This window comes from Synchiropus splendidus, chromosome 7 (genome assembly GCF_027744825.2).
Source record: "Synchiropus splendidus isolate RoL2022-P1 chromosome 7, RoL_Sspl_1.0, whole genome shotgun sequence".
NCBI classification, from domain to species: domain Eukaryota; kingdom Metazoa; phylum Chordata; class Actinopteri; order Syngnathiformes; family Callionymidae; genus Synchiropus; species Synchiropus splendidus.
Window position 1 is genome coordinate 15,102,861 of NC_071340.1, and position 14,158 is coordinate 15,117,018.

The 14,158-nt window shown below is 42.1% G+C and overlaps 1 protein-coding gene across 1 annotated transcript in view; it reads right to left on the reverse strand.

The window, feature by feature from the left end:
* Positions 1 to 2,297: 2,297 nt before the first annotated feature.
* Positions 2,298 to 14,158, reverse strand: part of LOC128763149 (phosphatidylethanolamine-binding protein 4) — a 60,919-nt gene continuing 49,058 nt past the window's right edge. Inside the window, exons 5-7 of the mRNA XM_053871979.1 lie at positions 12,541 to 12,586; positions 11,094 to 11,210; positions 2,298 to 2,532 (exon numbers count right to left, since the gene is read on the reverse strand). Of these exons, the coding sequence (XP_053727954.1) occupies positions 2,441 to 2,532; positions 11,094 to 11,210; positions 12,541 to 12,586 (255 nt within the window). The 3' untranslated portion in view covers positions 2,298 to 2,440. The remainder of the gene's footprint in view (positions 2,533 to 11,093; positions 11,211 to 12,540; positions 12,587 to 14,158) is intronic.

Genomic DNA, 14,158 nt, shown 5'->3' on the forward strand with positions numbered 1-14,158 from the left:
TTTTTTTTCAAGCTGTTAGCTCCTGATTAAGCACAGCATTATTTCAACTAGCACTTTTTCTGCTACATCTGGCAGGAAAATAAGCCACAACTGCAACGCTACGTTCAGGAAGGGATTTTCAAATGTGTTCCAGAGAACCACTCGGGTGACCACAATATTGTTTTTCAACTGAGTATAATGAAGCACTCTGACTTACATTACTGTGGATTGGTGAACTTTAAACTAATTCCCACGGTATCTAGTACCATGAAACAGACATTGGCATGAGCATTACAAAGGAGCCTGCAACACCTGCTGAGGAGGCCTCCAAAAGACATCCAGACAAGCGACCCGAGCTACTTAACTAGACGAGTAGCGCCTCAACTTGAACCAGTACAGGAGTTGAGGCTTCTCACCTTATCTCTACGAAAGAGAGCCAAACATCACAACAATGACTGAGCATAAGAACACCGACCAACTAGTTATTCAAGAGCCTTGTCATTTGGCTAAGCTCTTCCTTCACCACAGCAGAACACTGATGCATCCTCTTTACCAAAGGTGATGCTGTGGTCCGTCTGTCAATCTCACCCGCCCACCTTCCCTTACTCATGAACAAGACCCATTATACCTGTAGACTCCACCTGGGGAAGGGTGTCACCTCCTATCTGGAATGAATGGGAATCATGGACAAAGAAAACCAGGCTGTAGAAAAACAGACCAGTGGAGAGTCCACAACAGACAAAGAGATCATGCTACAGTACTGAACTCTTTTGTAGCACTGAATTCTGGCTGATATTTCAAGAAGAAAAAAAAAGAAAATAATTGACGGTTCATCGACAAACCCATTAGAGAACCAATTAAACCAACTAGCACGACGAGTAAATCCACTTCAAACCATCCGACACATTCATATACCAACCGCTTTTCCAAAATGCAATATTAGAAGACGGAGATGTCGGTTAGGCATTTGAATTGATTACAGCGACTCCTTTTAATTAATGTAAGTGTGAATAAATTAAGGAAATATTAAAAAACCTCTCCCATATTATCAAGGGAAGTCTATTTCTTCTTAGAAAACAATATATTGTGCACAGTGGAACAGCAGCTGTCAGTTCCTCTCTACCGTATTTCAAGTCTCCTGACATTTGAAGTGAAAACAACACAAAGAAGAGGCAAAGCCAGCTGTTTTGGCAGAACAGCTCCAATACACAACAGAAAAAAAAAACACATACTGCACTGAGTGTATGTGGAAGTTGAAATTTTGGCATGTCCGTGATGTGTTGATATATTCAAGTAGGTGGCTTCTGGAAGAATCCGCTCCTGCTTGGCACGCGGCTCAATGAGTTGGAAATTGGACTGTACTTGCCAACTGTTAAAATGTTACTTCAGAAGTCAAACAAATTGGGTAAATCAAGGTCAAACCCCAGACACTCACCGGCAGTTCAAAAACAACCTCCACCGAGTGAGTTATTCCAGTTGTTTTGTTTGCGGAAAGGTCTGCTTTGACTGCTAATACGAGCAGGCAAACAAATCAAATGCAGGACATTGTGATCAATGATCTCCCAGGGTTCAGGAGGAGGGCACATGGGGGTTTACCACGGTGGGCTTATCCACCAAAGGAAGTAAAAACCTCCATTACCTACTGCAGCCCAGCCCGCTGATGAAACACCAAATTAGGGTCAATGAAACCACCGAGTAAAGATTGATCATCTCTACATCAAAGTCCTGCATGTAAATCCAGCCCTTTTCCAGACATCTGGGGTATTGATACAAACCCCTCCCAGAGGAGAGTTGTTGGTTAGAAACCAATATTCCTCCTGGCGGGGGGACGCTGACCCACCGGAGTCTGAAAAGTCTCCAGTAAAAAGGGTTGAAAAGTTTACATCCTCTGCAGACCTGACAGGTGGGCATCTTACGCAACCACCCGAGGTTCACTTTAGGTTCAACGTGCCAAAGTTACCTTCAAGGACACGCTACCGAATCAATGCACCCAACTAGGGTGAAAAGTGATCAATGGAAATATGATAACCAATCAGCCTCAGCCCCTCCCCCTTCGTCCTGTGGAGTATTTTAGTTCCACTGTGGCTGAGCTGCGGTCTCGGTTTCACCTCCTACTTCCTTTTTTGACTCTGACGTGTTTCCCAGGCCTGAAATTAGAATGAACTCTTTCCACAAAGATGGGTGATATCAAGCTCATTTCCTTCTCTTGTTGACGGTGTTTGGAAACAAATCAGAAAACCCCCATTGATGTCAAAACCACTCTGCCAAATGTCTGATCTGGAGCACATGGCCGTGATACACAAGGAAAAAAAAACCTGACAGCAGCTGTAGCTCGCACAGGAAGTCTTTCACTTTCTGATAAAAGGTCATGAAACTGCTGCAAGCTTTTCAGACTTGAAGCGGTTTATTTTAGAATGATTGAACCGTATTAGTGGAGCTGAAGCAGCCGTCCTGTAGTTGCTCAATCCTTGTAGTTCTGGGTGATAAATTGCACAGCCGCCACAGGTGCCCCCAAATCCAGCCTGTTGACGAAGGCGTTGAGGTCCCAATGACCTGCAGGATACACAAGGGTGATTATGACATTAGAATTTTGCAGATGATGGTTTGAGGTATTTCAGTGAATATGCAGGATTTAGTCGGTCACGTTTTGAATAGTTGAATGTATCAACAACAGTATTGCTCTAGTCCTCTTGTTCCCATCTGTGGGCATTGTAGACAGTTTGGGAAGCCAGGCTCAGAGGATTTGGACACAGAGACAGCAGTCCTGTTGGGTGAAGGGGGTGGAGGCACCAGGTAAAAGGAGACGATGAAGACAACCAATGAGGTCCATGGGTGCAGTCAAACAGGGCACGGAAACCGGTGTGACAAGCCACAAGAGGCTTAGGTGGAGGAGGCTGACCTGATATGGCAACCCCTATGCAAATAACGCAGCATGTGTGACAGAATGAAAACCATTTTTGAGAACTTTAAGTCGTGGTGTTGTGGGTTCAGCCGGTCACATCAATTTATGTGGCCATATGTGAGGTGGTTGGCCTGGTGACTTCCTGCCACTAGATAGCACTGTGTCAGGAGGGTTGAACCCAACATATCCAATGAAAGAGAAATCGATGTAGAAAGTTTCATGTGAGAGGATGAAGGGAAGCTGGGCTGCTCGTGCGTGGAGGAAGAAGAACTAAGACATTTAGCAGAGTTGTGATCGAATTTAAATGAGCTGATGATCATATGATAACAGAAAACCAAGTCATTTCCGTCTCCTCACTGTCTTTAATTTTCAAGTGTATCTTGCTGATACATTAACTAGAAATAGACGACTAAGGAGTGATTGAGCTCATGAAGACCAACACATGGGCAGCAACTGTTGTTGAAGATTTGAGTTTTCCATTCTGCTGTCCCATGTAACAACCTTGATATCTCATAGTAAGGTTCCATCTTTGCATCTTCTTCAGGTGCCTCGTTGTCTACATAGTCACCAAGCCTCTACGTAGCTCCAACAATTGTGGTCATCACAAAAGATCTGCTAGTAGAAGCTGTGCACAGAAAACATTTGGAACCAGGTCCAACACCAATTTCACATGGTGTCTAAAGGATTTCCTCCCTTCTTCCTCCCTTAACCCACAGTTGTAGCAAGCAGCATTGCAGTATTTAAACGAGCGAAGTTGCGAATATGAAGCCTGATGTAGTTACTACTCTACACAAGCAGATTGCTTCAACCAGAGCAACATTTGTGGGCTTGTTTCTATCAAAGTTCTGGAGTAAATAGAGTTTGTAGAAAGAGCATAACAGAGAACACTCAGAGTAAAGTCGCTTCAGCGTGTAGTGACAGTGAGTCCGTCCGCACATGCTGGAGCCGATGCTTCACTTCACCGTGTGCGAGAGCGTGGTGGGGGCAGCAGACCAGAGCTGTACTTCTCTTATTAAGAGGTAGCAGGTATATTAAAAAAATGAGGAAATAGCGGCAGACGCGGTTAAAGATGAGGGAGAAATTCTGCGTGTGGCGGAATGGATCATGTAAAGGAAAATAGTCAAACAGTCAATGCAAATCTCATAAGAAGCAATGATTGTTTACTGACTCTACACGTTTTATTCTTTGAAATCGCCTCAGATTCTACTGTGGAGCCTCAATCTGGCGGGCGATCTCCACCATGCTCCATCTTCAGTTGATCAAATATTTCATGCAGATGGCACATACTGTTATTTTTCAAGCAATTTGTAACCAAACAATATGTCGCTGTACGATTTACAAACCTTTTGAAATCAAGGTTTTCAGCCATCCATCATCAAGCGATCGAGGCCTAACTGAGGAGCACATGGCTCTGGGATGTGAGTCACTGAGAACAGCACTGCTGAAAATAAAACATGTTGCTGTAATGATGGAGGTGGGAACGCACGGACGTATTGGCACCAAGATATGATTCAATCGCCTGGACTGTTTTTTTTCTCCTTTTAAACAAACACCAGACGGCCATCCGGCTGCTCAGACAATATCACTTTTTACATCATGAGAACTACAGACTCTTTTATGTTTTCGGATAGGTACAGCACAAACTGCTTCCTAACACTTTTAAGGCGGCAACTCAGCTTTAAAATCCTGCACTAAGGACGCTCCTGAAGCCTGGGAACGGCTGACATTCCAAGAATTTTGGTGTGGAGTAACTATATTAGCAGCTGCTTGATGTCTGAACTGGAAAAACCATCTTTACAGCAGACTGCCAACAAGTACTAACGTCAGTCATACAGTCATAATCCCAGCAACATATTGAACAGTCAATCTACTTAGCTGTTCCACACAGACGTACTGAGAAGCAGCCAACATTGGAAATGTGATGGCCACTCCTGTGAGATGAGAGACGGCAACATATAAAAAAGCACCAGGTCAAAGCAAAAAAATTATGTTTCATTCGCGTTGTGAATACATCGCTCCAGAACACATAAATGGGGTGCTTGAAAGGGCGATTGTCATAAGGTGTCACTCTCCATTGAGTGGAGCGGCAGGAGAATTTCAACTGTTTGTTCATGCAAACGGTTTCCTGGGCTGCCTGCAAGTACCGTATGAAAGAATCTCTTTCTCCAAATCATAACAGGAGGCTGGTATCTTTCTCCTACAGCCAATCACGAGCGCTGTCGTCCAGCTGAAATTCAAATCATAGCCTGGAGAAAAGCCAGACTGCCCCTCTGTGAAACTTTTGATGCTCCCGTCTCACTCACACATCAGTGTGTCTGTCCAGGGCTGACCTGAGGTCAGGTCAGGTTCGGTGCTCAGCTGGACAACATGATGACTAATTTCTTGGACATGAGAAGTTGAGTAGCTGAATATCACCTGGCCTCTGCTGTGAATGAGAGCTGCTTGAGGAAAGCGCTTCAATCATCAAGTAAGGTCAATGCAGTCAGGTTGACCTCTGTCGCCTCAGTGGTCTGAGCTTCAGTGGAGGATAATGCATCACCTCAGCACATCTTTAAACCACCAGGATGTTAACAACAAGGGCCTCACCCTCAGAAACAAGACTTTAATGGGTGAAGCTGCCAGCGATAGCAAACTACACGCTGAATAGCTCTCAATCCGAGCTGCGGATTTCATTTCCGCGACAGCGTTTTTGTTTTCCAGATTAAACTCAGGCCAAGAAAAATTTCCACTAATGGGGGATGTCACACGGGAGATCATCTCATTGTGCCACGACGATCAAACAGTCTAAAAAATATGGTGCCGCATGTATGGCTTTGCACATATAATCCTGTCTAAAGCTGCTCGAGCTTTGGGCCACTTCCAAAATGTGACACATTCACAATATCTGGTGGTATCATGATGGTGGGTGCGCTGGCGATGCCTAGACACACAAGTGACCTTAAAATAGTCTGCTGCGTGTGTTCGAAGCATCCGGACATGTTTCCACTTCTCCCATCTGCCTGCTCATGGAAAGGACAGATAGTGTGGGACCTCAGGGCGACGTTACACTCTTCCTTTCCTGCTCTCTTCTTTCCGTCTTACTTCTCTGTCTGGATACGGAAGGAAGATTGTGGCGGCTGCGAGGTGACACACAACTGCTGCATTTAGCGGTGTGGGCGGTGTCCCTGTTAAACCTCTTAGAGTGTCTGCAAATTACTTAAAACTGAGAGATTCTCCTCATGGCACAAGAAAAAAGGCGAGGCTGGGTAGAGAATTTCAAGTGATTCCAATGGGGGAAAAAAATCTCAAAGGTCAGAGATCAACAAAGATGCAATGCCTTCAGATGTGATTGTCTACCAACAAGTTATTTTGCCAACAATCCCCACTTCATATCAACATAAAGAGAACATGCATTAGTTTCCTTATTTCCAGACAGTTGTGCAAGAGCTTGAGGGTCAACTACAAGATTTACTAAACCAGAAAACTACTGGTACAGATTTTTCTATGTATTTAATTATGTTTCTGGCATTTCTTTCCACGTCATTTTTACTTATTCTACTGTGGGGCTTTAAAGAAAGAACAAAATAATAATTCACTCTGTAACATCAAGGGAAAGTAAAAAAAGAAAGAAAGGAAAAAATAAACCTCTATATCCACATGGATGTCAGTATTTATTTAGCTTATTTCAATCCCTCCATTTCGGAATACTAGAGGATAGCAATATTCGAACAGCATCACACTGTATTGTTACATTCATTTTTAAGATGTAAGGACAGATCTTATGGTTTAATATGCTGCTCTTTTTTACTTCGATCTGTCAGTAGCTCACACAGGAACTTAACAAGACATGAAGAAAACAGCAAATTTAAATCAGATTCCATAACAGCCTCATAAGTCTCAAAACATTTGTAATTGCTACATTGAATAGTGGCTAGTTAGAGGACCATGAAAACTGGATTACATTTTTTCATCTCAATTAATCACACTATTTTGTATGTATTCTCAATGTAACTTCAGTCAACACCAGAGTGGCCAATAGTGCTGACAATGCTATGCTTTTAGCAGGGAGTTGAGCCTCTTCAGAGCCTCTGAGGTTATTCTGAAGAATAAACAAATGTTGAAGAAAGGATTCATGGCTTGATCTCATGTTTTTATAAGATCTTCCTTTGACTTACATTTAGAACAGATACATGAGTGAATTAATTTGCCGGTAATTGTGAGTTAACTCAGCTTCTGTGCGATAAAAATTTTATTTTATCGAAAGCACTATTTATTGGTTAAAGAGACTTACTGGCCCAAAAACGATGCATGTTGGTCATAATTGAATGGTGCAACCTAGGCGTTAAAGAAATAACTTGCCTGCATATGTAGTAATCCCTATTTGAACCACACAGTGGTCGACATGCTTGTGATGATATCACGATTTTAAAGCAAACATAGCTGAGGAAATGAAACCCTCTTTCATTTATTCAGTGACATATGAACCTAAATTTCAGAAGTGAAAGTGCAGCGCTAAAACACTAAAACTGCTCCATTTTCAGAAACCCCAAATGTCTGTTTAAAAACAGTCAAATAAAAAAAAAAACTAGAAATAAAAAATCAAGAAGCAGCCAATTTTTTGAAACGTCAAAGTGTTCCTTTAAGGCAGTCAACTCCTGGCTGCAGCTCAGGCCTGCTGTAGCAACCAAATCCTGGCTCTCTTGACTCCACGCAGCTCTGATTAATGGCAGAGGCTGTGGGTGGGTGGTAGACATGGATCTGCCCATTACCACACTGCAACATTGCAAATGGCTTCAATTACTGTGGAGTGTGCTGAGCTGGCAGTAGGGGCTCTCGGAGGCAAGATGAGCAACGCGAGCGATCCAGCAGCTAGCTCTGCTGTCATCCGCTCGTTGGAGTGCCGGGATCTGCACGCACATGCGCCTCAAAAATCAGGTTTTAAGTTGTCCAAACATCAGGTTCATGATAATCTACACATTGGTTTCATATCTTTAGGGTTCAGGGTTGCCTCGGGGTGAGGGACAGAAGCCTATAAGGACCAATTATGGGATGAATTTGCATGTTATCCCGGTCCTCGCTTCTCTCTCTGTGCTCAGCTTCCACCTCTCAGGCTAAAAACATGCAGCTTCTGTTCTACTGCTCCTCTGTGGTTTTGAAAATGGATCCTTTAGCAGAAACTACTCTGGAGGTTTGGTGTTTGGAAGCCTCAGAGAACCATCTCTGTACAACCAAAATTCTCCACGTAAGTGAACCTTGTTCACAGTTTAGTTTGGGTTTTGTTTACGTGGACGGCACTCCTTCTCTGGTCGAACGGAGCAAGGCTCTGCCTTTTCCCGAAACCTATCCTAACCTCCGGTGAAGCCGATGAATCCCTGAGTGGAATACAGTTGTTATTCTGATGCGAGGGGGAATTGATTTATAACCGCTTTATAACAACACACAGACATGGTCAATAATACGAGGCCCAATGAAAAAAAATGAAGCTTGGTAGCTGAAACAAACACCTCACAAGGTGCTGGGATAGCAGGAACTTAAGGGGAGCCCCTCCGCTGTGGACAGATCATTTTAAATTGAGTGAAGAGTAGCAACAGTAGTTTCGCAGCATTGTTTCACTGTCACTACAAACTGCCTTGGCGGCACAGAGCAGGACATGTTGACGTCTTGCCAAGCGGCTGACAAGTATCACAAGGGTCTGTGTGCCCACGCCTGCCCCTTCTCTGGCACCACGGCAGGCCTTCCTGAGCCAGAGCGATGGGGATTCCCTATGATGGAGTTCATGCGGCCGGTGCCAGGAGCCAAGAGCCCGGCCCCCCTGCAGTTCGCCGTTCACCCAGCCAGCTGTCTCCATCAGTGATCACTGACCCACATTCATAACCTTAAGTCAGGAGGCCCGGCAGACTCTCGCCGCAGCCCTTCTCCACCCATCATTGTTCAGACCCTCCCATAACTTAAGTGATCTTCAAAGACGAAAAGAAAATAGACGACAAATTTGCAATAAAATTGAGTCAATGACTGCGGCTGCTGGAAGTGGAAAACGATCATTAGGAGTCTCCCACCCACGACTAAATGCTCTCCCCTTTGCAAATCACGTCAATTAATGTCATGGGTGATGACAAATGCTCTCTGTGTCACAGCACATGGAGCCGCTAATAAGTGAACATCTTTATGAGAGGAGGTGGGGAGACATGGGATTCCCTCTGATCTTGCCGAGCATCAAGATCAAATGGGGGGACGTGGGGGGAGCACACACGGAACAAATGATCAGGTTTAAAATCACATACTTGGCTATTAATAGTGACTTGGCTTCGTTTCGCTCCTACTACAGAGAGAAGTCACTGGCCGCGCAGCTGATCTATCACTGATACATCCGATTACGTGAGAGTCAACGGCCTAATTTCATTTCCTTAAAAAGATGGAGTGTTGTGCGGAAAGGATGTGACGCACCAGAGTTTGATTCATCCATAAAGAACTGACCAGCGGACCAAATTATTTGAAGTGTCTCTTAGAATGTGTGTTACGATGTATTCCGTAAACCTCAAACCCTTTTGCTTATATATATATATATATATATATATATATATATATATATATATATATATATATATATATATATATATATATATATATATATATATATATATATATATACAGGTTAATTACAACAAATGCACAAGTGGCAGCTAGGATGATAACAATAACAACAAACATGGAGGAATCCCTGAACAAAAGCAAACAAAAGCATCTGTTTGCTTGTGTCCAGGGATGTTTTTCGCTGCACAATGGCCAGGGTTTCCACTACTCTGAATGTACTTGAAATTCTTATGAAACTTAAATTCTTATACAAATATTTTCAAGACATTAAAAGAGCTTTAGTTTAAATAGGGTCATATAAAAACTTGAATATAGCCAGCATCGTGATTTATTGTGCGATTGTCAAACTGATGCAAAATAAACAATATTTTATTTTGTTGTTTAAATGTATGTATGGGTCCATCATTTGATTCAGTTATATACCAAATTCAATCAAATTGAAAAATGTGGCTTATATATATATATATATATATATATATATATATATATATATATATATATATATATATATATATATATATATATATATGTCTGGGATTATATCTAAGATACACTACAAAATTCTAAACAAAGGGTTCTGTGCTACAAAACTGCTACAGCAGACAGGTCTGCCACTGCAAGATTCAACCAGAGGTCTTCAATGAAAACAAAAAAGAGACGGCGCACACATCAAACAGGCCTCACTCTAATGCCTGCTGAATGTTAGCTGACATCACTGTCAAGAAGTGGAGACTGGCAGATCTGCTCATTTCTGGCTGCACCACCCGAGGACTGAAAAAGACCCCGTTTCCCCCCAAATCACCCGTCGTCGAGCAAGTGGAGGAGACAGACAGACACGCCTCCTGTGAGTTGCTATTCCACAGACTTTGGGAGAGGAGAATAAGGAAATGATGTCGGTTTGTAAACAACACAAAAACTCATCTCAAGACGCAGGCACTTGATAAAGTTTTGCAAAAAAAAAATTCAATAATTTAATGACACTATAGGTGCTATGTTTCATTTACCTAAATGCCATGGAGGATTATTCTGCATCAACGGTTGAGAACATATTTGCAATATAAGGCTTAGAAATGGATGAAATTAATAACAGCGTAATGAGATATGGTCAAACAGACTGGTGCAGGTGTGCGTGGGAGCCACAAATCCTCGTCCTGACCTGCAGGCATTAACACCGAAAAAGACTTACTCACTAACCTCATTAACATTTCTAGTTAAGTTCAAGCACTTAGAGAAAATAATCTTCCTAAAGCAAGATGAAATGCCGATGATTGTTTTTTTGCATTATGCATAATGACATCTGTTCCAACTGAGAAACTCAAACCCGGGGTTACGATGCAGCCGCGCATTGTAGGACACCGCTTCATAAATCCAATTGCTTGTAATAAATCGCAATAAATACTGTGACTGATACATTTGTTCACACCATAAATGGTTGTATTTCAGTTTAAATATTGGATTAAGCCCACACAAACCAATTAGGGAATAATTAAATCATTTTGATGCTATGAAGCAACTTAAAGAGTCGAAAATGTGAAAGAATTTACCCACATGGTGGATAAATTTCAGCCTGTGAGTGGGTCTGGAGAAAAGTGGCCAGCGTTAATGAACAATTGCCTGTTTCTGGTTCAGTGTTTCCGTTTACCTCTAGACGACGCCTCTTGTTCCGTCAGTGCCACCTGCATATCTGAGTGCTGCTCAAACAACAGGAACTGGTAGCGGTGGAAGCCAGAGTGGCGAGGGGGAGTTGGTGGAGAATAATCTGCAGCAGGAAAGCAAAAATAAGTGAGAAGAAAATTAAAACAGGCATCAAGTAGAATAATCTTTTTGACACCAAAAAAATTAAATCCCCTAATTCCACTTTGAGAACAAGATGCCACTCATGTGATTAAAAAAAAAACATACTCAGAAAAACTGTAATAATTTCCAGTAAAACTAATTTCAGTATGAAATAGGTCTGTTAATTCTTGGATTTTGTCAGAATGCAAAAAGTAATGACTTTATGTTGTTATAGTTGAGACCACCTGATGTAAGACGGGACCAATGGAGTGGGGCGAGAAAAGACAGAGACCAAGGCTGACACCAAACCGAATACGAGACAAACTAACAAACTAACAAAAAAAAAAAATGAATAACATACTTCTGCTTCTACATTCAGTTTGTCTTGCCCTTCTCATTGGTCTTGGTCTTGACTCAGTCTCAGGCCAGAGACTTAGTTTAGGACTTGATCTCTGTATGCTCTAATCTTGATCTTGACTTGGTCTTGGGTTTGGTGGTCTCGTCTTAACACTACTCACATGTCAACACGACAAACATGTCCACTTCCAAAGCATGCAATGAAGGTTATAACATTTCCTTGAAATTCTCTACACATAAACCTAAAACATTTCCAACCCAGGATCCCAGATTCAAAACTCCATTATTGGTGCTGTCAAGCTCATGGCTCTGGGGCTAAATCCATGACATTTTTTGGGGCCCACAGTAGTTGGGTTACACAACAATGATTTAACACAGCGAAACAAGAACCCCAACGTTGCATGTCGATATCATGACAGACCAATATCCTAGGGAGATAACAGACATCAACAATTGACATTGAACTTGAATCCACAGCATGACGAAAGGGAATTTGATGATGGGATAGCTGATGTTTGGTGTGGCTTCACGATGAAAGCAAGTGTGTTTCCAGAGTTATGAGGTTGGAATGATGGAGGGCACTGGAATGCATATTTATACATACTAATAATACTGGTTTGAAAGGGGATTGTGGTACAGTGGTACAGACTTCCTGTTGGTCTTCCAGGAAATTCTAGCCTTCCGAGTAAGAGCCTGTTCCAGTCTCATCATGGCTGGCTTGTCCAGTTCCTGCTGAAGACTCTTATCAACCAACAAAAAACCTCAATTGTAGCTAGATAATAGATGAGTTGTAAACAAGAAACGCTTCTCATCCTTTCATTGGCTCAACAGCCAATTTATTTCACCATCTGTTTTGATGAAAGCCTGGTCCAAGCCAGAGAGACTGGCTGGCATTGGGCACCAATTTGATCACTTAAAGTATTCATAAAAAAAAGAGACCAAAAAAAAAGGCTCACCAGTTAAGGTGGTCCCTCGAGGGAGCCTTTGCTTCAGATCAGAGCCCTGTTGATTCAAACACAAGCAGGTCAGAAACAAAATGCAGCGACTCTCATTTCGAACTGTCTTGCACAGGAAAAGGCCCAATTGTACACAACAATAGGTGTAAACTGTATATTTTTGGAATGTTAAGCCTCAATTAACTCTGTGGACAATAACGCACCATAAAATCCTGTTGGACTGGCAGACAAGTGGTATCAAAACAGAACGTTCTGGCTGAAGGTAAACAGCTCCAAGTCATTGTGCTGTGATACAATGTGGTTTAAGCACAGACCAAACATTTGCTGAAGGTTCTCCATATCATGAATGTCACCCTCCCCTCAGTTCTGTGGTCCCACGGCCAAATAACTTCCACTCAAGCACTCTTTTAAAGAAAGTTTGTGGCGACAATAATCTGAACGTTTCGATGACTCTCTCCCTGACGCAACCATTTAGCCGAGCTTGAGCTATAAGCTCAACAGGATTTAGGGATTCTACAACTGCAGACATTACAGTGACACAGCCTGTAAGCAAAACACGGCGCATTTAAGATGAAAAACAGGTTTTTGGCAGCAGAAAAAAAAAAAAAAAAAAAAAAAAATCAAATTCCAGAGACATATAAATTGTTACCCAAAATGCAACAAAAATATTTTTCACTGTATATTTGTCAGATTAAACTTGCTCGTGGCTGGCAGGAACACAGTCACACACTTTATGCAGCGAATTGCACACAGGGATGTTTGTTTAATAGACTTGGCTGCTCACTAGAAGCCGCTGCATCCTTGAGTGGGAGGAAAAGGACTAAATATGTTGTCTGTGAAATGGCCCCAAACCCACTTGAGGTAAACATGGAAGTCCCCATCATGAGCATCAAATATCTGTTCTCAGCACCTGTTTCAGCCGAGCTTTACTCCATTCACAGGCGCCCCCTGCAGGGAGACAAACGTACTGTTTTGGGAAACAAAACACAGGGACATTTTTCTCTTTATCTCCAAGAAGAATGCATATTATGGTATAAAGTAAATCACACTGTAATTGGACAGACACAATAAACCTTGTGATTTGTGGATACAAAAAGAAATAATAAGTCATCCTGGGGATTCCACATAAACCTTTATAGCGCCAGCAATTATGATCTCAGTAAAAATGCAAGGATTTGATCCCACAGACTTATCTAATCTAACCAGAGACTAAAAGATAAGTGTTTCAGACCAGACTTTTCTGGTGCAGACAGTCACTGCTCACACCTGCTTCCTCTTTTACTTCTCTTACATAGAGAAAAAAACAAAACAGAAATAGCACAATTCAATTCATGTATTGAATAAATCACAGTTTACACAATGAAAGTCTTGTACATATATCTGGCCCCAAATTATCATAGTGGGAAGTAAATACGGCAAGATATGAAAATATACACACATTTATCATGATTAATATTTAGAGATTTTAGAAACACGGAGTTAATAGGTGCAACAACACAAGACAAAAGAAACACGTGGGAAAACAATGCTTGTAAAACCATGAAACCAGCTGTGATCACAACTAAGTTTTAGAATCAAACATTCAGTCTTGTCCTCAGGTTCATCGTCTGAGATTACC